The sequence below is a fragment of the Saccostrea cucullata genome, unplaced genomic scaffold (genome assembly GCF_032062105.1).
Source record: "Saccostrea cucullata isolate Sc308-1 unplaced genomic scaffold, CSIRO_AGI_Scuc_v1 ctg1087, whole genome shotgun sequence".
Lineage (NCBI taxonomy): Eukaryota > Metazoa > Mollusca > Bivalvia > Ostreida > Ostreidae > Saccostrea > Saccostrea cuccullata.
Window position 1 is genome coordinate 199814 of NW_026925623.1, and position 24386 is coordinate 224199.

Below are 24386 nucleotides of genomic sequence, written 5' to 3' on the forward strand. Positions count from 1 at the left end.
CTTACCATTCAAAAGTTATGGCCAAGAATAAAGTTTTTTCATAAGTACGGAAATCCCCAAGGTCAAAGGTAAAAGTCAAAGATGCTGGTATCCAATGAGAGGTCTTGCCACAAAGAATACATAAATTAAATATGAAAGCCCTTGAATCTACCGTTCAAAAGTTATGACCATAGTAAAATTTTGGAATTTTTATGGTTAAAGTCCAAGGTCAAGGTTAAAAGGTCATATTTGGTTGTAACCAGGGAAAGGTCTTTTTAGTAGGAATACAGATGAGAAATTTGAAAGTCATAGCTTCAATAAATCAAAAGTAATGAGCAAGGTTTAAGTTTTTGTGACAGACAGACTGACTGACTGACAGCTAGACAAACTGAAAGAGGAATGACATTTAATTAACCCACGCTTTGGCAATATCGGGAGACAATAAAGCTTATACTCAAAATTATTTAAAGCAATATGAGCTGCATTCTTGAGAATTTTATTTTGCTGGTAATTTGCTATTATGATTAATATGCATGTAATCTAAGCCCTTATGATCTAAAAGACCAAAGTAAAGTTTATAAATGTTCAGAAGAAATATTTATGTATAAACAAATATACAGTATTATATAAGAAATCATTATTGTACAGGACGACAGTAATTCAATTTTGCGTCAATCAAAGATCATAAAAAGTTCTGCCATTGCAAATATGAACAGCAGAAGTTTATAAATGTTCTATTTTCCTGTCATTGAAATGGTTAATTACAAATTTGAAAAAAAAATTCTTATGTCAATCATGCAGCTCATATTGCTTTAATTATCTTTATGCATCATGCATTTTACTTTATATGATAGATTAATGTTTTGCAGACCTTGGGATATGTTCCAAATCATGGACAAAGAAAACCAACGCGTCGATGTTCACACACATACAAGTTTTCGAATTATAAAAATCCTATTATACATGTTTCTGTTCCTCGTCTTGCTGGCATCACTTGTAATACAGAAGATAAGTCTATTAGTTGCAACATCAAAACTTCAAAATATCAACCTTGAGAATGCAACTAAAAATGATACCATCGAAAACGAGGTAGGTTGTCTTTAATAGAATGCATATAAATGTGAGAAACATTTTATTTTGCTTCCTGCATAATAGCCAGTTAGTTGTTTTTTTTTTCCAAAATAATAAAAGAATTAAAAGTAAATACTTTTTTTAATGTAATTAATGTAAGTTTTGCGTACTCTATGATCATAATACTTCATAGTCATGATTATTTTGCTAACTAGGTTTCAAACCCAGAAATTCATAGTCTACTGCTCATGTTCGTGATGTGTACCCCGTATGTTATGACATTTCTAGCAAGCTGTTGGAAAGTTTTCTTTGGAAATATAGAAAGGCCATCATTTACAACCGTCCTCATGGTAAATAATTATGTCAATAAAAATGAATATTATCGAAATTGATACAATAATCTGTTGTATAGTGATATGATAGGAAAGTTAAAATAAATCATTTTAATTACAGTGTGCGATGACAGAAATGCTACATTCGATTGGGCTGTGTGTACTAGTGTTTGAACTCTTGCCTGATCTAGGCGCCGTGCAAAGGATATGTCTTCTGAGTGCTACAGTATTACTTCCGAGCGTTTTCAAATTATTTTCGATTCGGGAATCGCAATCGTTTAAAAAGGGAAGAAAATTAGGAAATGCAATTATTATAATTTTTGATATACTCGCCATTGTCATGCAGTTGTCAGCTATTCTTTTTCTCCTTCTCCCGTTTTTTAAGTTGAAGCCAGAAACAGATCAACTAATAAATGATGAAGAAACGCAAGTACTCGACAACGGTATTTTCAGTGAACTCTCCACAGATTTACGGTGGTACATCAAGGTATTACTATCGTTACTTCTCTGCTCCGTATCATGGTGGGAGAATTTTGTACTTGATAAGGATTGCTGCTCAAAAGCTGCTCAACAGAATATCCGAAAAGTTAGATACGAGTTACAGGAAAGCCGACCTTACATATACATAATTGTTTCATTCCTGAAAATTGCCACAACAATTTTGTTTGCACGTCTTCTCGTCGGGGAATCCATGGGATTGTTGAATGGTGAATTCTGGTCTGAAGTAACAGATTACAAAAATGTAGCCTTCTTCTCCGATATAATTGCTCTTATAGTATCCAGTTTCGTTGGATACTATGCTGCATACACATCCTGTAAATTACAGATGCAGCAAATCTCGTTCTCCCTACCTTGCCTACTATCGACGCCGCTTTTTATTACACTTTTAACATATTACTGCGAAACGAATGAAGATTTTATTACGATGTTTTCCACTAATAATATAGATTCGGATTGCGACGAAGAAATGTTAGGCAATAGGATTCATGTTCTGATTTCTGTAGTATGGCTTTTGTCCCTATATTGGGTTGGACAACACATCTGGTTTCCTACTCAGGAACGTCTGGCTAAAGTGAAAACGTAAGAATCCAAAAAATTTGCAAATAATATTATTCAATTTTCAGAAAATTCATTTTGTAAATAAGAAACATAGAATATAAATGATTTTTTGTAATCAAATTTCCTTTAACAGGTTGTTTGTTAATCCGCTGTATTGTGGGATACTATTAGAGCAACATTTGGTAATGAACAGAAAACGAATGCATCAGAGAATATATAAACGAGATATAAAGAAAAACGAAAAAAATAAAGTAGAGTTTATGTAAGTTATTAGTTGTTATTACGTATAAAGCATACAAAAGTAACTTAACGTGATTAGTAACAAATTAAAAACATATTTCGAAATAGATATATTGTTAACAGTTGCTCAGGAATATGACATAATCATTTTTTCATTTTTTTTAAGTTTTGCTTTTCATGATTGAAATTTGCATTGATGTATTTAGTTGATGCCCTCTTTTTGAGTGGATAACAGCCTCACTGCTTTTAGGGCTGTTAATAACTAGGGTTTTCATTGTACCTTTTAAAAATTGAGTACCGTTCTTGCAAGAGTTCACTCTCAATTGATTAACATTCATATAATGAGAGTGTGTTTGGTTTTCCGATACTCAAAAGCACGTTCTAAGCATGATGCTATTTCAAACCGAGACAGGCTATTGACCAGAAAATGATGTTACAGGGATTTCAACAACCTTGGTAAAAGTCAGCATTTCGTCAATTTCTTTGCCTTATTATGGTCTTGTTAAGGCTACAACCAAATATTCTATTTGCAAAAACAATATGATGTCATAGTAAGCTATAGGACGTGAGCTTAGAGATAAAGATTTCTTAAAATTTATTTTTAAATATTAATTTGAGGTCGGAGAAATGAATCGAATCGTGCAGAGTCTTAGATTGAGAGAATCGTGTTGTTTCTGGGTGGTATAAATATCCATGTATTTGTCAGGGGCTTAAATACCAAACCACTGACGTCATAACTGTTGATCAGTATTAAAAGTATGAAAATGAAACGTAACTGGAATTCATGTTAACAAACCCAATAGTCTATATTGGGTATATCTTCTTACCTATGGAGGTCACATGATGACGTCGAAGTGTAGTGCTTCCAAAAGTAAAAGTATCATTGAAGTCTATAAAATTCATAATGATAGCAAAAGTTTTATCCATGACTTTCCCGATTTATGAGTGTTACATATTATAAAAAAAGTGTAACTTAGCCGATTTCTGACCTGTGTGCTGCCTTAACATACCCACGTAGCAATATAACTTGTCATTGGTTTTTCATACAAATTGTTAGTCTGTTATTTATATACTTGGTTGACGACAGATTTCTTTCCGTCATTTCCCGATTATGACAACGAGCACAGGCCGGATGTGACCGGTCGGCAGGGGATGCTCACTCCTCAATGGCACCTGATCCCACCTCTGATATTTTGGAGGTTCGTGTTTGCTCTGCTCCTATTTTGTTTCGTTTTCTTGACTTTCGATTTTAAAACTGTTTGTTATCTCCATATGTGTCCTTCTTACGCTGACCGTTGTGTTTCATATCAATTGTTACAAGGCTTTTCTATACTAGAAGTCTTACTTATAAAAACCTAGGGCTCAATACTTTAATATCTCCCCTGCGCATCCATCCCATTTCTTGCTTTACATGCAGACTATGTTTTTGCCATAGATTTTGTCAAAGAAGGCATCAGGTGTGGCATCTTCCTAAGTCAAAAGTTTCTGGGGCCCGTTTACAAAAGGACTTTTGACTTATTTATATAACTTTTTAATAAACATTATATCGAAAATTATTTTAAACATTTTAAAAAGAATGTGGTGAGATATTTTTACACAATTTCAAACAGAATTCAATAATCTGAATTTTATGGTCTTAGTCATAAGTTCTTTTGTAAAACAGGCCCCTGATCCGCTTAGTTCCACATAAACTTTTGACTGAATAGACCAAGTTTGATGGGGTTAACTGTCACGCCATCTAGTGAGATTACATATATTCATCTCTACTGACCTCTGCTATTGGCCAATCAGAGGAAATGAATTCAACAGAGAATTTTAGATAAAAGTAGAAGTTGATAATACATTCAATTTATTATACATCTATTGATTATACTCGAATTTGATTGGCTGGAAAGTCAACTTTAAAACACAACAATGACTCCAAATGGTACTGTTTACAGCAACAATGATCAATGAATCATTGCATGTGGGATATAATGACCCAGTCATTATCAACAATTCCTTTATGAGTGAAGTTAATGCATAAAATGAAAATTATTCGAGACAAACAACGTTCATAAAATTGTGCATGGTCTATTATGCATGACCATGCAGATTACAGTAAAATCAACGGTTTACTCATTTCAAAATACCGTTACAATTCAGTTCAATGGGATGTAGAAGCGGCTCTTGAAGAGTTGAATTATGTTTTAGTTTTTACTGTGTAAAGGAGAAGTAATCGTTAGGTATAACAATGTATGTCGCTATCAACCAAGCATTGTTTTAATCAGAAAAGCATAGGCTAATGCAAAAACTTACGCGACTTGCAAAAGTCAAAGTAAACAATTTCACTATACAGATTGATGCAAATCCCGATCCCGATCAAAGAAAGAATTCGTAATGGTTTGTTGAGATTCATACTTTTCAATATATATCGGTATATTAAAACAATTGAGTACCACTTGTGGGTTCAACATGGTGAAATAAGGACCTTCAACCTGGCCAACTCGATGTCCTGCCCTGACCTCGGCCGCTACGCGGCCCTAGAAAGGAATGGTCACCTCGTGGGTCAGGTGGAAGGTCCTTATTTCACCATGTTGACCTCAAAAGGAGTGATTAATTGAATAATAATTCAATTTTAAAGCTGAGACAAACCTTTAAATGGGCGTTATTCTAAGGACTAAAACTGGCTTGTTTTTCCTGTTTCCAATTCTGTTTCAGTTTAAATAAAACAATGATTTTGATTGGTTCATGCTGAAAATTTGCATGAGGCCAATGAGAGAACAGATTTCTAACCCCTCAAACTCAGCCTAATCGGTCAAGGATTTATTTTTAGCGGAACGGATCAGAAACTCGTGACTATGGAAGATGCATGTGTGGCTAACTGCAGGGCTAACTTGAGTCGAAAGATCACAAAATGGTCTTTGCTACAAAATGGGTATTGATCCCAATTGGTTCTGAACAAAGAGGTCACAGGAGAAGAAAACACATTTTGAGTGTTCTCATTTAAATTTATATTTATAAATTTTGACGCAAATTTTTTTTCAGAAAAAAAAAACAGGACACAAACTTGCATGTCTGCCAAATTTTATATATTTTATGCACCAGTGCAATCATCATTTTTCTGAAAGAAAATCTCAGATGATCAAGCTTATGCTCCATGTTTTCAGAGGTAAATAGTATCTCTGATATGACAAAATGTTCAGAATTGAGGAACTTCGGTTAAATGTACCACTTTGTCGCCCTCTTGCGGCCTCTGTGTACGTTTTTCATAAAATTAATGCCTGTTTTAAATCAGGCATAATATAAAGACCTCAATTCTACACTCTCGTAATTTTGACTGTTATTATAGAAGCAAGGGACTAAATAAGGCCGTTTCTTTTGCTTGTCCATTATTGGTTCTGTATGAAGGATGTATGTGAGGGTGAGTAAATGTGTGTAAGAGAGAGAGCACGTTACATTTATTTATGCGATTAATAAGCACATGATCATCTATAGTTTCAAGTATGGAACTATGAACATACTGTTACATTATTTTTCAGCCTAGAGACGGACAACAAACAAAGGTTTGTATTTTTTATATTTGATTTTTGATTGGAATACCGATCTTTTTGAGGAAAAAGCAATTCTTACATGAACTGGTACATATTCAATATAAAAGTATAAATCGGGATATAGTTCGTAGAAGATTCTAAATTGGAATATCCCAAAGCTAGAGCAATAGAAGCCCATGTTATTTTCAATTACCGGGGGAATGCATTGCTCGTTGTACCTGGAACTAATTATAATACAGGAATCAGGATAAGTGAGAGGCAAATACGCATCAACACCATTTTTTTTAAAAATGGTCTTTCCAGGATTAATGTAAACAAGTGAAGGATAGAACTAGCATTTCTAGTAAAAACCTACTTAAAATCAGTTTTGACCTACTTAAATAAAAAAAAATATCTTCCCATCAAAATGGTTTGAAAATGGAAACAAATAACTAAACAATTATTCAAAATATGTTATGAAAGAATAATAATAATAACTAGTAGACTAATTGTTCAGTGAACAATTACAGGCCTTACCACCTTTTAAAAGAGTTTTCCTGTTATTTGAATTGGAAAAAAGCAGAAAAACGCAAAAAAGTGAGCCCAAACAGGATACGATCCCTAGAACTTCGGATTTACAGGCGAACGCTCTTTCCACTACATCGTGGGTACCATTAAAATTTTCTTGTATTATTGTCGAGTTAAAGTTGCCGCGATTTCCTTGAATTTCATTGACAAGTCATGTAGCGCAAGTTAAAAAAAAACTTCTGACAAGCTCCTGAGTGTAGAATGAGATTCTTTATGAGTCAGGATGTAAGGGATATTGTCTGTTTACAATTATGATATTGCTATTTACGGGAATACATGCAGGCATGAGGTTGTGTAGCAATTTATTTATTTGAAAAAGGCCACGTGTGTTTTGACAGATTTGGTAAACTCACAAGTCCGATTAAATTATAATTTCTATCTGAATTGAATAAATAGTTACAGCATAAATTGAAATTGAAACATGCATGAAAAATGTGTCATTGGACATTTATTTGAAAGGAAAAAATCGCTATTTTAGAGATTCATTCCATTAATTTTAAATCTAAATAAAATTGAAATAAATTTCACATACTAAAGGAAGCAAGGATACTTGGTATTAAAATGTAGAATTAGAGCAGAAGAATCGAGAGATATTAACAACGTGTTACACTAGGTGCAGACACAAAGAAGACCCCTTCCCGCTCAATGGCCCTCTGTGCCAAGTATAGAATAAAATTTGCAGCCTTCCATCGGCAATTGGTCGCATCTCCATATGAGTGAAAAAAAAAAGATTCTTGAGAGGGGCGTTAAACAATATACAATAAATCAATACAATCAAAACAAGTATTTCGTAGTTTATCTGCAGCATGACAATTGTCTTTGCACGCGTACTAACCTTCCGCTGAATACGGCAACCAACCCTATGAATATGTAGTTTTTGAAACCGTTTACGCTTGCATTCATAAGATAGGGACGATACATAAACTGTAAAATGCATATCAACGACGATAGTCATTTAAAAGCTAGCAAGGACGCAATTAAATATGAACAGATATCGCACTTTATTCAAAAACTTAAAATAAATGGTAAGTCATTTGAATATGACACATATGTGAAAAAATCACAGGTTTAAAATTTTAATGCATTTTTTGTTCGTCACGTGACTTTCAACAAGATCTTCTTGATTCCTTGTATAATAATATATCACAAAATTACAAAATTATTTGCCGATGCTCAACTGTTACTTTTTGTTCTACTCAAATTGCCTTTTCATCATCAGCGCAACAAGTAAATTTGTCTCAATACATGATATGAAAGATATATCCCTATTTCCATGTAGAAAAAAAAAATATCGATTATTTTTTTAAGGGATTTGAATGAGGAAACCAAAACAAATTCAACAATCCCTCCTCTTGTTTACGCATGCGCAACTATGTGGCATGAGACCCGCTTTGAAATGGTTCAACTACTAAAGTCTTTGTTCAGGTTGGTATTGTGTGATGTATTTCGAAAATTGATGATTATTTCAATATCGTTGATAATTTTTTTCTTGTTTTTAAAGATTAGATGAAGATCAGTTTAACAGAGCAGAAACATACAAATTTGCAAAGGAGGAAAAAGAAAAAGGAACAAACGAAACCAACCTACATGTACCTGAAGACTACTATGAATTTGAAGGTAATTTACGAGCTATTAAGTTTTTATATGTTATTTTTTTATCACTAGATAAATAATTCCTGCTTTCAAAGTAAATCACATATTCTCGCTTACTCTTTTTTTTTTTAGCTCACATTATGTTTGATGACGCATTCAATGACGAAGGTCGTGTGAACGACTTTGTGAAAACATTTGCATCCGTAATCAATGAATCAGCAAGGTATATAATGATTGAGCGATGTAGACACAAGAAATAATTTTATTTAAAATGTGCTTTCTCATCAGCGTGAGCTCTTTCTGCTTGATCAACTGCAAGTATACACTTTTTATAAAGCATAAAATACAATCTTTTTAGCGCTGTTCACGGAGAGGCGATTGAACTTGAAAAACCCTTCCTTTTTAACACGATATATGGAGGTCAAGTGATATATAGGCTGCCTGGTGGAAATTTAATGTTCATTCATTTGAAAGATAAATCAAAAATACGCCACAAGAAAAGATGGTCACAGGTTAGGCTTTCTATTAAAACAATAAACAAATGCTATTAAATTGAAGAATGTTATAACCTTTCGAATACATGGGCATTTTAGAATGTTTTATACCATTGCGCAATCTGGCTTTTAATATCAAATCAAATGACAGTTAACAAAGTTTTCTGTTTAAATCCATTACCAATATTCTCTGAATTGGATATATATGAACAGGTGATGTACATGTACTACCTGCTTGGCTATCGCTTAACAACTGAGATATCTCACAAAATCCTCAAAGAAGCTGAAGAAAACAGCACAGGAGTAGAAGTATCAGAGAGTCTGGATGATTTTGACATTAAACTAAAAACAAAGGTATCACTAACTCAATCTAATTAAAATTAGATGTTCGATCCGCTCGCATACTCTCTACACTAACATCTAACAACATCCCATTGAGGGTCACGTCAGAGGTCATATTTTATCAACCAATCAAATCGTCGCTGGCAAAATCATCGTATATTGTTGAAGCTAATAAGTCTAGAGCTGTTCTGAATTTGACCTCTGACATGACCCTCAATGGGATGTTGTTAGATGTTAGTGTAGCAAGTATGCGAGCGGATCTAACATCTAATTTTAATTAGATTGTCACTAACTAAAACTAAGGTAAAAAGAAGCTTTGTTAAAATGTGTTATTATGAGTAATCTGTATGAAATCCAAATCCTTATGATCAATAAAACCAAAATAAAGTTTTAAAATGTTTCAGAAGAAATATTTCTCTATAACTGAATATGCAGTATTATAGAAGAAATAATTATTGTACAAGAAAACAATAATTCAAATTTGGTTAAATCAAAGCGTATATGTTCTTTCATGGCAAATATAAACAACAGAAGTTTATAAATGTTCTATTTTTTGTCATTAGATAGTTTTTTTTTTTTTTTTTTTTTTTTTAATTACAAATTTGCTACATTTTTTCCGATGTCAAACATGCAGCTTATATTGCTTTATTAATACATGCAAATTAAAGCAAAAGTAAAAAAAACATGATTTGTATATACGTTGTAATTGCTTTAAAAAGATATTGGCTTCTAATCACGATCAATTTCATTTAAAACATTTAAGAAGTTAAGGCTTGATAAATTATGAAAATTGTTTAATTTCATGGAATAATTAGGCTGAAAACACATTTCTCCTTGCTTTGGATGGGGATGTGGACTTTACACCAGGTTCGGTGAGACTTTTGATTGACAGAATGAGGAAAGATGAGAGGGTTGGAGCCGCATGTGGACGCATTCATCCAATTGGCAGTGGTAGTGTAAAGATAAAATATCTAGAAACAGTTTATATTATGTCTTTAAATAACCATAACAAAAGATACCATATATGAGTTCTTTATCATCATGCATCATGGGACCTGTGCCCCAAACCCAAAACCCCTGAAATATATACTAGGATTTTTCCGGGTCCAAAGATTTTTTTGCTTTCTTTCATTAATAAGATTTATAATTTTCAACATACAAATTCAATACTGCAGTTAAAAAGTTAGAAACGGTTCTATGAATTTTTAATAAAAAGTGAATTCTATGTACCTTTCTGATTTGTCATATGAAATACGAGGGGCATTTCAAAAGTACTGGCACATGTTTAATAAAAGATTAACCTTCTTACGGAAATTATTAAGTTTGACATCATTGGAAAGATCAGAAAAATATACACATATTGTGACGTCATTTTTTAATGTTTATGACGTGATAACTCCAAAAATGACGTCAGAATGACGTTGGACCCAAATGCCAGTTGGTGGAATGTTTACATAGACTACAATCTATCATATGATACTTTATTTTGGGATCTTCTTGTTCTGAAATTGTTTTAGCGAGTGTCAAAGGAGTATATATGATAAAAGCCAATTTTGGCCCCCTAAAAATCAACATTTTAGAATGACATTCAAATATGTTTATTGATATTTATTTTGTAGAAGAGATTATATTAGAAATATTTCCAATATATTTTTCACATTTATATGCACTCACTAGCTGTAAATGACATTAGAAATAATGTAATTTTTTGCTATCTAACAAAAAAGCCAAAAATATGCCTTTTTCTTGATGTTTTTTTCTTCTGGGAAACATAGAGCGCAGTGTAGAACATACATATTTTTCTTTCACTAATTAGTATTGGATAGATACATCTTTGTTAAAAAATAAATCTTGTTCTAGGCTGCGCTCTATAGTTTCTGGAAGAAAAACTGCTTGAAAATACGCAGTTTTATACAAAATATGCTAAAATGGCGGGAAAACGTTATTTTTATGATGTCATACATCTAAAATAACGGCATTTTGATCAAAATGAAAATGACCAATAAAGGCCGCATATATAGTTGTACAAATTAAAGCTATAAATAAAGTACAATTAAGATATTCATTTTAAGGTGCTAATTGAGACACTTACCATATATCGCTCTTTAGCAAGTTAAAACTTCGATTATATATTTAAATGTATATATTGGTCGTTGTGTCAAAATTACTCTGTGTGCGGTCAAAAGTATAAAGTATATTTTCTTATTATACCCCCCGCTTGAAAGCGGGAGAGTATATAGTAATCATCAATTCCGTCCGTCCGATTGTACGTCCGTCCGTCTGTTACGCTTTGGGGTACCCATCTCTTATCCGCAACACCTCTTTTACCACTGAATGAAATTTGATGAAACTTTCACAGAATCAGGGCACCCCAAAGCGTAACAGACGGACGGACATACATACCGATTACTATATACCCCCCTGCTTTTCAAACGGAGAGTATAAGAAGGCATATACGTCGATTAACAAGTATAGGTTTAATCACTGACGCAGACAAACGTTTTTCCTAATCAATCCAAAGTATTATGGCGTATTTTCTATAGTCCGCTTTTAAAAACATTACAAAGCAAGATGTGTTTGTGAAACACTATGCGCCCGGCGGCAACAAAGTTTTTTAAAAATCTATTTTTAGCATATTGATCACAGTCAAGGTCACAAGGTCATTGACCATGGTGTCATTTGAAAGAACTTAATCGGTTGAGTATGCATACTAAATATGAAGTCCCTATCTCCGAATGTTCAAAGGTTATGGCAAAAAGTGTAAAGAGATATTTTTAGCATATAGGTCACAGTCAAGGTCACAAGATCATTGACCTTGCCGTCGTTTGAAAGGACTTTATCGGTGGAGTATGCATACCTAATATGAAGGCCCTATCTCCTATGCTTCAAAACTTATGACAAACAGTGGAAAAAAAATATTTTCAGCATATAGGTCACAGTCAAGGTCACAAGGTCATTGACCATGGTGTCATTTGAAAGAACTTAATTGGTAGATTATGCATACCAAATTTGAAGTCCCTATCTTCTATGGTTCAAAGGTTATGGCAAAAAGTGAAAAAAGCTATTTTTAGCATATAGGTCACAGTCAAGGTCACAAGATCATTGACCTTGCTGTCGTTTGAAAGGACTTTATCGGTGGAGTATGCATATCAAATATGAAGTCCCTATCTCCTATGCTTCAAAAGTTATGACAAACAGTGGAAAAAGCTATTTTTAGCATGTAGGTCACAGTCAAGGTCACAAGGTCATTGACCTTGATGTCATTTGAAAGGACTTTATTAGTGGAGTATGCATACCAAATATGAAGTCTCTATCTCTTATTGTTCAAAAGTTATGGCGAAGGTTAAAGTTGACAACAGACAAACAGACAAACAGATAAACAGACAAACAGACAAACAGAAAAACAGACAAACAGACAGGACAAAAACAATATACGCCCGGGATCTATCGATCCGGGCGCATAAAAATTGACATGCGTAAATTTCAATTACAAAGTGTATAAAACACAATCCGTTCTTTTTCACACATATACTTATTTCTACCGATTTTAAACTTCATATGAGTACAATAACTGGTCCCGATAAAAAAAATCGAAACACGGAAAGTTAAGGTTACGTATGTTCTAAGAAGTCGGTGTTTCTTTATACGGGATATCTGATCCTTAGCCAGGAAGGGTAACTCCAAAAATTAATAATTTGATATGCATCAAAATGAAGCTTGAGAATGAGATTTTTTTTCATGCATCAATTTTCATTTTATTCATCTTTATAAGATTCAAGGCCTTTGGAAGTCTTACAAAAGGTCTTATAAAAGTTGATATTTGTACCTTATAAAGGGAAAAAAAATACAGTTTTACAGAAATAAGATTTTCAAGACTCTAGGCCTAGATACCAATGCTAATTAGCATGGTATGAAATAAGAAGCGATTTGTGGTTGCAATGGTCGCAAACGCCTTTTACACTATGTGTTATAGAATGCATAAAGGAAAGAAAAGACCAAAAATACCGAATAGGTATAAAAATCATAACAATTACTTTGAATGCCTGGATACCTTTTGTATTTTAACCTAAAATATGTTTGTTGATCAACTTGCAATTAGATGACGCATTGCTGATATTCCAGTTAGCTTTTTTTGTAAACATATTGGAGATATGACAAATTTCCCTGTGAAATATGTTTTATTTTAATCTTTAACTTTAAAGAAATATTGTGGATAAATTAACATAACTTTGTGAATTCAGCGATACTTTTATGAGTATTTTTGATTATGTCACTGCTAGTTTTATAAACCTGAGAATCGAACTACCTTAAGCCCGTCTAAATGTTTTTGTCAGATCAAATTCATACTTTATTCTAGGTCCAATCGTGTGGTATCAGAAATTTGAATATGCTGTGGCCCACTGGCTCCAGAAAGCAACCGAGCACGTCCTAGGCTGCGTTCTTTGTTCCCCCGGATGCTTTAGTCTATTTAGAGGTTCAGCATTGATGGACAATAATGTAATGAAAAAGTATACGTTACTGCCGTCTGAAGCATCACACCACCTTATGTATGATCAAGGTAAGAGTAAGGCGAACATGGAGATCATACCGACATTCATTTATAAACACATTAACCATTAATACATTATTCTAAGGGAAACCTTTAATTTGAAATGTCCAATCTATAGCGTATAGTTGAGGTTATTCCTCAAACGATCAATTAATTTTCCAGTAAGTGTCCATTCTTATTGAAATATTTGACAGGTTTTTTATCAACGAGAATGGACAAAAAGAAACAAACAAAATTGGCAGTACCAAGTACAGATTGGCAACAACAAAAACATTAACTACAAGTTTTATTTTACACATCTATAATTATAAATTAACAAATTTTAAAAATAAACTCTGAATCGGCTGCACAAAGTTCTAACTTAAGCCTGTAGGAATACACTAGGTATAAGGTGTTCTCTGTAAACATTATTCAGATTTCACTGGCATAGTCATTATCATGAATTTAATTAAAAGTGTACTTCCATTTTCAAATTGGCATTTTTACAAAAAAAAAAAAAAAAAAATAAGCAAGTGTTTATTTATTTCATAAAAGATCATTTATGAATTATTCAATCAAAACTTAATTTAAGTGATATAAAAGAAATAATTTTTGGTTATTGATTAAAAAAGTGTGCAAATCCTCTCAGTTTATGTCCGATCTCGCTATTTGTTGAAAGATCTATAAAGTCAGGTGGCATCTAACCCGATGTCTAAAAGAAAATTGAGGCAATTATTTGTCATGAATGGAATGGAAATAGATGTAAAGAAATTAGTAACACAATGATTTTGTGAATATGTCTTAGTAAGTTGTGCTAATATTTTAAAATTTAATGTCGATTAATGGTCATGGTTATTGGTTCAGATATATAAAATGGTACAATTTGATTCCTACATACTTTACTTAAATACTTAAAAATGTGTTCTTTCATTGATTTTCAACATACGGTCTTTTATTTCTAAGTTATTCATACCTCTTAGGCCTTTATGTACAGTTTGGATGAAAACTAAGCTTTTTTTCAATATTTCATATGTAGTACATGATGTATCAGACACGTAGCAACAGGAGGGCATAACATTTTACTACTGAAATTTTTTTTATTGAAAGGTAGGTTGCCCCCCTTCCCCAGTTTTGTACTACAGTAAAGTGATGTCGTGGAAATGTAGTATTGGAAGCAAAAATGGTACTGAAAGAAGCTGGCATCAGAAAAAGTTTGCCCCCCTCCCCACCCCCACCCCAGGGAATAGAATTTTAGAGCTTGGGGACAATGTTTCTTTTTGATGCTACGTCACTGTGTATACATAGTACAACGGATAATACTTGCTTCATAACATATAAGAAGAAGAGTGCTTTAATTAAATTGATATTTGTTGAAGTAAAAAGAAATCCCAAAATATTTGGAAATGTATTTCTTATAAATATCTATTTCTGTTCCTAAACTCAGTGCGGGACTTTGAAGTATTTCATCATGCTATATATTCCTGTGTAATAAACTGTAAATAGAATCTGAAAGATAGTTTTGTGAAATTATAGTTCTGTTAGCATTCAATACAAATACCATTTCCAGTCCATCATTGCTCTTTCAAAATCTTCAAAATTTTTACTCAAAATAAATATTGTCAGTTTAGCTAGATTTTGATTTCAACGTAGAGCAGTTGATCAGTGGTTCTCGTTGATAAGTTGTTGATCTATTCCAGCTTCATTTAATCTCGCTGCTGTTGTTGCACCCAAAGAATAATTTGTAAAATGCAATTCAAATCCTGCTTGAGATCCCCTGCTGCTTTGGAATAACGTAGACGCCAACAGCTGCATTCTGTGTTGTATATTTTAGAGGTCCTAAATATAAAGCATCACATTTGTCAGTTTTTTTGTCTCTCTCCTTTGGTATTCAAGAATATTAATTTAGCACCACTGTTTACTTATAATGGAATTAATAGCTGAATCGGACAAAAGAATGAATTTCTAAAATAAGCAATATAATTGGGACGACTTTATTTCGCGATTTGCAAAGATTAATTTTCGCAATCAAGCCTTTTTGTAACTGTCTTTGATAGGAAAAAAAAAGACTTTAAGCACCCGTTCGCGGCGAACCTAGCGAAAATTTCTCGCACGCGAAAAAAGGTTGGTTTACAGTACTTGACTAGCAAATTTGTTCCCGAACAGCCTATACCTGTTGCCTTTGGACAATTTTCTTTATATATCAGTTTATATATATTTTTTATCTTTACTTCAGCCTATGGATCATTTATAGCGTTGTATTATACTCAGATGACCGTTAAGGCCCCTTTTCCTCTTGTAATATTACTAAGTTATAGGAAATACAATCTCTAAAACATCTTCTTCATTTATAAGAAAAGACCATTTCAATTAGGTACATTGTAACTTTTCTTATCATTGTAGTGACAACTTTTTTTTTAAAATTGTTATTTGAATCAATGACCGTGTTGAAGCAATATATATATATATATATATATATATATATATATATATATATATATATATAAACTTTAAACCAGGCGAAGACAGATGGCTTTGCACACTTCTTCTTCAACAAGGGTATAGAGTAGATTATTCTGCCGGAGCTGATGCTTTTACGTATGCGCCTGAGGGCTTCAACGAGTACTTCAATCAAAGGAAGAGATGGGGTCCTTCAACGCTGGCCAACATCATGTCTTTATTACAAGACAGCAAAAATACAGTGAAAACTAATTCGAACATTAGCTGGCTGTACATCTTTTATCAAGGTATCTGCCTCTTGTGGATGATTTATTGTTTCTTGGAAGAATGCCTCGTTATACATGCTTAATTCATATGTTTTTAGGGACCAAGTCTCCCAACAATCAATTTAAATTCCCATGGGTACCAATTGTATCCCGTTTTTAACAGACCTATTTTTGTATTCGTATGAAGCAGAATTCGTCAGAAAATCTTATACGTGAAAAGAATGAAATACTTGATGAAGCCATCTACTCAACATTTAGATATATCGACGTTTTGTTTATTAACAATGGTTACTTCCATTACTATGTCAATATGATATATCCTCGTGAGCTTGTGATTAAACATACAAAAGCGTAAAACGCATCTGTTTCATATTTGGATATTTTACTTAAAAAATAAGTTGATGGTAATATAACAACCAAGTTTTATGATAAACATGATGACTTTAACTTTTCAATCCTCAGCTTCCTTTACTTATGCAGCCATACAGTACCGAACAGACCCAACCTGACACCCAAATAGTCCCAGAGAGCAGTCCCAGGGACTCCTTTGGGACCCCTCTGGGACTGCTATGGGACCTTTCTAGGACTGCTGTGGGACTGCTCTGGGACTGCCGCGGGATCGCAATGGGACTGCTATAGAAAGCAGACCAAGCAGTCTCAGCTGTCCCTGTCCCTGGGACTGCTTTGTTACAATGGACTTTGAAAAATTACGCACTTTGAAAAAAAAAAATTCAAAGTGCGTTAAATATTGGGACCAAAGCAACGCACTTTGAAAAAATAAAAATAAAAAAGTGCCTTAATATCGACCATATTAACGCACTTTGAAAAAATGTGTATGGATTGGTCAATATTTTTGCAAATCTTAGGTATGATGAATAATTAAACCTGTTTGATCACTCTTCTGTGATGAGGTCACTTCAGGATGTGAAAGTTAGCGATTTCGAATTTTCCATTTTTTAAATATTCTTTCTCTCTTAAATGCTTTATTGTACTTATTTTTTTCCAGTTTGCATGCAGTTTATGTAAACTTAAATCTATTGAATGTTTTCAACGTCACACCATTTATGTAAATACATATATTTGGGTGTAGCATAGGCATTGGTACCGGGAACGGTGGGTGTGTGTGTGTGTGGGGGGGGGGGGGGGGTTACATGTAGGCACACAACTTTTTTGCAAAGATATGTACATAATATACATGTATGTACGCATTAAAAATTGGGTCTAACCTGGGGAAGGGATCAACTTTCAATTTGCTACCGACGGCTATGTACAACGTTTAAGTGAAAAAGAGTCGGGATGACAGACCTTCTACTCGTCGTCTCCTTGTTCTCAATGAGGTTAAATGAGTATATGTAAATAAAAAAAGTTTTTTTGAAAGACATAATGATTACAAATTGATTTTATCTATAACTAAAATCTAAGTCTAGAATTTTTTGTTTCATACTTATTTTTTTTTCAAAGTGCGTTAAATGCCTCCATGGTAAAAAATGTTTATGTACACTCATAACTTTTAAATATGAGATTTTTAATTGAAAAATCTACATCTTTTACAAGTATTACGCTAAAAAAAGAGTATTCCGTGAAACTCTCAAATAAAACCTAAAAATTTATTTTATGACCATGGAATAAAATTCTGCCATCATTCTTCCTTAGCATAAACAATGTGAAGAATTATTTGAAAATTTATTAATTAATTAGTATTTAATTTATAAAAAAAAGATATTAAAAGAGTACATTTACTTGAAAAATAAACAGTTTAAAAGATTTGTTTATTTTTTGGTTTTGCTTGTGTTTACCTGGCCGATAGTGTGAATTAGTAAAGTGGTCACAACACTTCCGCTTTCATTTGCCTTTGGGCAGAAAATCAATCATGCATGCATTTAGGTACACATATCAATGTTACAAATCATTGAACATGCTACTCAACAATGGCCCTAATCTCAATCTATGATTAGCAAAAAAATCGTTTAATGAAATGTGTATAAATTTCTTCTAGAATTAATTAATTTTGAACATAATCTGAGGGTTTCATACATTTATATATTCAAAAAACCTAAATTAAAACTGAGTATTGTAGAGCTAGAGAAACTCATAGAAACTAATAATAATTAAATTGACAATAGTGAAATAGTTATTGAAAATAATTATGACTGAAGAATAATGCTTGGCAAAATTAACCAACATTTTTTTTCGAAAGCCACCATACTTAAAAGTACTTGAGCACAGATTTGAAGTTAATATTCTCTGTATCATATCACGAATTATATATTTTAATGGCATTTCACACAAAAATTAATTAAAAATCTAATATCATTTAAAAATTAATATTTAAACTTAATATTTTTTGGCGGGTTTGATTGACACATCCTTGCACTTTCACAAATTTTAACTTTATTCTTAATCCTTAGGAAAAGTTGCATTCTTGTGTCAGGCTGGGTCTGGTAGGTACTGTATACTTTTGTCACCTGCATACGGAGCTTGTATCCCTCAGGTGATTCGATAATATGAACATTCTCGACGTATGGGAAATTTCTAAAACGAGGTACATTATTGACAAATAAGTTGATGAAACAAGAATATCTTCAGCCTTGTTTAAAGTCATGATTTAGTACGTTCGAAAGTCGATACAATTACCTTGTCAGCAAATACATTTTATCATATGCTGACAGACGTTTTTTGTACAATCGTTAGCTATAGGCTATCATTTACACACTGAAATGTCGACGGATTTTCCCGTTATTTCCCTACCATGACAAGGACCACAAGGCGGGTGTGACCGATCGGCAGGGAATGCTCACTCCTACAGGGCACCTGATCCTACCTCTTATGTTCTAGAGGTCTGTGTTTGCTCTGCACCTATTTTGTATAGTTTAATGGGCCTGAATACTGTTTGTTAATGGGCCCGAATACTGTTTGTTATCTTCATATATTTCATCATGATAAAAAAGCTTCGTGTAAAATGTTAACTTGAAGCTTTATCTCATACAAAAATTCTTTTTTTGATTTATGTAGCATCTTTGATGGTTGCCACTTTAATTGGACCTGCTACAATTTTGATGATGATTGCCGGTGCCTTTGTTGCAGTCTTTGGTACTGATCTGGTCATGTCATATATTGCTTCCCTCATTCCGGCAATTCTTTATTTTATAATCTGTGTCACGTGCAGCAAGAAGATCCAATTAATTGTTGCTCAGATACTGAGTGGACTCTATGTTATTATAATGATGGTTGTACTTGTTGGCGTCATCATAACCGCTGTCACAGAGTCTCCGTTTCACCCCAGCGTTGTATTCCTCATTGGAATAGTGGCGATCTTTGTATTTGCTGCACTGTGTCATCCGAGAGAATGGAGCAATCTTATTTTTGGTTTCCTTTACTTCATTCTGGTGCCATCTGGTTTTCTGATTTTGATTATATACTCATTATGTAATTTAAATGACGTGTCATGGGGTACACGTGAAAGTGGAACATCGGAAGCCAAAGTAAAGCAGAAAAAAGGTGTTCTTTCCAAAATACTATACCCATATCACAAACTAAAAAAATCTCTTTCAATTTCACGGAACTCTGAAAAGGACGCCTACATAAACCTGCTCAAATCGATGACCGATGTTATGGAGCAAAGTAAAATGACAAAGAAACGTACTTCCTCTGAAGGAGATTTAAGAGAAGTCATCGTTGACACTGGTAATAAAAGGGAGGAAAAAGAGACTGAAAACAGCAAAGCACAGGTAATTCCACCGTATATGTTTTCGATTACTTAGTCTAAAAAAAAATCCTGTTTAAGATTCATGTAATTTCACGTGCATTTTGAATGGAATTCATTTGAAATTTAGATGTATTTGCAGGATATGTCACATTTTGTATATCAAATAATCAAAATGTAAATGTTTTCAGTTCAAAACAAAAAAGAATTTTAAAAACCTTATGATAAATACTACTGACATTTCCCTTCCTTTGGATGTGTTACAGAGAACTTACTTACTTTTTTTGAAAGCCTAAATGCAATCTAAAACTGTAAAATCAAAGACTATGGAAGTTCTTAAGGTCATTTTATTAACTATTACCACACATACTATAAAGGGGAAACAACTCTTGGTGTTAAGTTTCGTTATTTGAGCGTTCTTTAAATAATTTACCAAAAAAAAAAAAAATAAGCGTAACTTTCTGCTTAATATTCTAACCTGTACTATATTATAGTTAGCTCTAGAACCCCCTCAAAACCCTATAATCAGTGTTAAATCTGTGTTATACTAAAATGAATTGCTTATATGTGAATTGCTTAGAAGTGTGTAATGCAAAATATGCCTGCTCAGTTTGAATATATTGATAGTTTATGCCCAGTACTGTATTTTTTTGTTTTATTTTTGGTCATGTAATTTTGATTAAAACACATCAAAAGGTGAAAGAAGTGAAAAGTAACAAGGACTCTGGAACGGGATGGATTGCCAATTGTGTGTTTCCAGGCACTTACACTGAAATGAAAGAGCAAGAGGCTAATTTTTGGAGAATATTTGTTAATGAGTATGTATATATTTTGATAATGGTATTTTCGCATTGAGACTAGATATACCGATATTCAAATCTTTTATCAAAAGATACACCTTTTAGATAATATTTTCAATAAAATTATTCTTTTTAAACAGAATTTTTTCTATATGTATATAATATTAGAGACAGTACGATTTTTGTGTTTTCTTCTGTTTGGCGAGTGTTGCCGGTACTTGTATTCTAAGTTCAAACTCCTTACTTTTTTAAAAATGATAGTCATATACAATAACCCTTTCTCTACCAGCGCATTTTACGTGATTTTGATATCTTTTGACATGGCATTTATTTCTACGTTTTTTTTATCCTAGGAGAAAGCTAGGTATAAGAAATACCATTTTGTAGGGAATTTCATATAGGTGACTGTTCAGATACTCAACGACTTACCTTTTTAGTAATGATAGAGGTCAAAGGTCAATTAAATGCAAAATTTTGAGGAATTATTTAAATACTTTTTAATCTTCAAGCTTAATATTAAAAGGGATGTTTCTTGAAATAGGATATTTGGACTTTTTTTAATTATCAAATTTAAATACGAGGCCATAAAAATTTAGAAGGGACATACAGAAGATAAATTGACTTAAACTTAGACTTCTTAAGAGCTAATTTTAGGAGGTCAAAGGTAAAATAAGTGCAAATTGTCATCAATTTTTTCAACACTTTTTAATATTCTTGCTAAAATTTTACACAATGATTTCTGAAATGGAGAATTCTGAATAAACTTTCAAGAATGGGTCAGAACTGCAATGTCCATACTTCATTTTAGTTCGAATATTTGTAAAAAGGGCTTCAAGTGTTTGCTAAGCAACAACAATTTCAATTTTTTGGTTTTATGCATGTACAAGCTTGTTATTTTACATTCTGGACACATTCTAGACACGTTGTATAGTCCATGATATTGTATGTAAGATAAAGGCCCCACAAATGAAAGAACATTTTGTATTAAGTATTGACCTTGACACTATTGTTCTTTGGGTTCAAGGTCATATCAGTACAGAATTCTGTTTTAAATTGTAAGTATATATCAATTTTGAAATGTTTCAATCATAGATAAATCATCTAATAGTTAACGTAAAAAATAGCAAATGACAAAATTTGCAATCAAAGAATTCTGGTCCGCTACTCTTCTCACAAACCTCTAGCATATCATGCTATCAAAACCTTTATACAATCTTTTTGTTACAAACACAAAAAAATCCTTTCTCTTGATGCCATAAAAAAACCTTTATTTTCATGAATTTAATCTTAATTATGTGATTCAAGTATTTAAATGATAACGCAAAATGTAATAATCGAAGTTTATTACAATTTGCGTTGTTATTAGATATCGCGTTGTAACAGCGTCTGCTATAGAGTCGATGAGTAAGAAGTTGATCCTTACGTTGCGGGTTTGAATCCCACTGTAAGACGTGGAGATTTGTCTGTCGGATGAGACCGTATAAACCGAGGTCCCGTGTTGCAAAAGGTGCTGGCACGAATAAGATTCTTCCCTGATCAATGGCCCTGAGTGCTGAGTATACGTCAAAATTTGAAGCTCTCCACCAGCAAGCGGTGGCTTCTCCATATGAGTGAAAAATTCATGAGCAATAGGGACGTTAAACAACAGATAAACAAACAAACAAACAAAAAATTAAGGACATATCTTTAAATCAAAACTGCACTCGACATCAATCCCGATGCAAATTACCTCGTTTCCATTGCGCATAGCAATACTCACCCAGAAACAATCACACATGATTGGCTTTTATAACTTCTCCAACTCCTTTGGAAGGGGATAATAATATAGTTGAAGCATTTCATATTGTCAACACCAGACTATCACGCATTGTTTTTAAATAGGTATTTAGAACCCATCAAAGAAGACAAAGATAAGGAAAAGAAAGTGGAAGAAGAATTAAGAGAACTGAGGAATAATGTATGTGGAGGAATGGCCCTGATTAACCTCCTCTGGATATCAGTGAACTTCCTGTTCCAATTGCGCAGACCAACAGTCGTCACATTTGTGAAACTGGTGCGATGGCTTAATTTTAGTTGTGTCTATTTTAGTTGCTCCTCGGCTTAAAGTACTATTTAGTGAATCTTATAGCTTTATTTGCACAACAAAATCTATCAATATAACAAATGAACGACAGTTTTATTTTTTCAACTGAATTTGATTAAATGAAACTAATTTATGACTTTTCATATTGTAGGAAAATGGGGAAGAAATAAAAACTGATATTCTTGGCTTATTGTTCATAATTTTCTTCACCTTGATTCTGCTTATTCAGTTTTGTGGTATGATTATGCACAGGTTTGTATTTTAAAAAAAAAAATACAGGTAACCCAGATGAAACACCTGTACATGTAACAATACACAAAAATAATTGTAAAACAGAACGCAGCAAATTAACGTAAAAGATCAAACTACTTTTAACAAGATCAACGTTTTATTTCAAAACCTAAACTTTTATAATGAATAAATAGAGTAAAGCAAGTAAATGCATGAAAAGATGTTGCAATATACTTAATTATAAATATTTTCAGATGGGGGACATTTTTACACCTCGTAGCTATTACCGAGATTCCCAACCCTTTTAAAAGTAAAGGAGGAAACACTGTTAAAGAAGTCAGACGATTTTGTAAAGTTACACAAGCTGATCAATTCGTAGAAATTACGTCAGAGGAAGAAATGATGAAAGAACAAAAATATATAAAACAACAAATTTTCAGTCTTCAGGAAACAGGTTCACTGAAGCTATAACTCCAATGATGAAATATGGATTTAAACTTTCTCTTTCAGTATGAATGCAAGTATAGAAGAAAAAAATCATTACTTATTTTTTCTGATTGCAGGTAGAAAAGATAATGTTGGACATTATGAAGAAGAATCGCCAACAGATCTCGCTTCGATATTGCGATACACTCAAACGAGGGAAAGGGATCTTAATTCAATGGAGGCAACTAGATATAACAAAAATACAAGTAAGACTGAAGAAGCAAAACGAGTCAGATTTGCAGGAACAGCAGAAGCTAAGCGAAACATCCGTGAAACTATAATGCGAAATAGAGGAATGGAGACCGATAACGTTGATACACAGCAAGGAGAAAATTTTTCGTATAGTGGAGGACTTATGCAGCGAAGATTGTGTAGGTCGAAAAGGGACGCAAAGCATTTCTAAGCGGAAATCAGTCTTTTCATTAAGGATACTCTTATAAAGTGGACGTAAAAATAGCAAAAAATATCTTACCCGTTTATAATTATCCTTTTTGGTCGTATAAAACTTAAATCAGCGTATTTTTTTTTATCTATTAATTAATTAAAAAAATATATTAGTAAACTGTGTCATTGGAGTTTTATGCATAATAATTATATGTTCATGTATTCAGTATTTGCTCAT

General features: G+C 32.9%; 2 protein-coding genes across 2 annotated transcripts; both read left to right on the forward strand.

The window, feature by feature from the left end:
* Positions 1-1508: 1508 nt before the first annotated feature.
* LOC134269376 (uncharacterized) lies at positions 1509-2720 on the forward strand. Its single transcript, XM_062751572.1, has 2 exons — positions 1509-2462; positions 2575-2720. The coding sequence occupies exons 1-2, from the start codon at positions 1510-1512 to the stop codon at positions 2705-2707; spliced, it is 1086 nt and encodes a 361-aa protein (XP_062607556.1). The 5' UTR covers position 1509; the 3' UTR covers positions 2708-2720.
* Positions 2721-5521: 2801 nt separating this feature from the next.
* LOC134269379 (chitin synthase chs-2-like) lies at positions 5522-24167 on the forward strand. Its single transcript, XM_062751574.1, has 16 exons — positions 5522-5598; positions 6203-6226; positions 8090-8206; positions 8283-8398; positions 8507-8597; positions 8733-8886; positions 9082-9222; positions 10026-10161; positions 13568-13768; positions 16255-16482; positions 19474-20189; positions 20792-20982; positions 22846-23017; positions 23199-23299; positions 23533-23732; positions 23842-24167. Exons 1-16 carry the CDS (start codon positions 5522-5524, stop codon positions 24165-24167), a joined length of 2991 nt encoding a protein of 996 aa, XP_062607558.1.
* Positions 24168-24386: the final 219 nt, after the last annotated feature.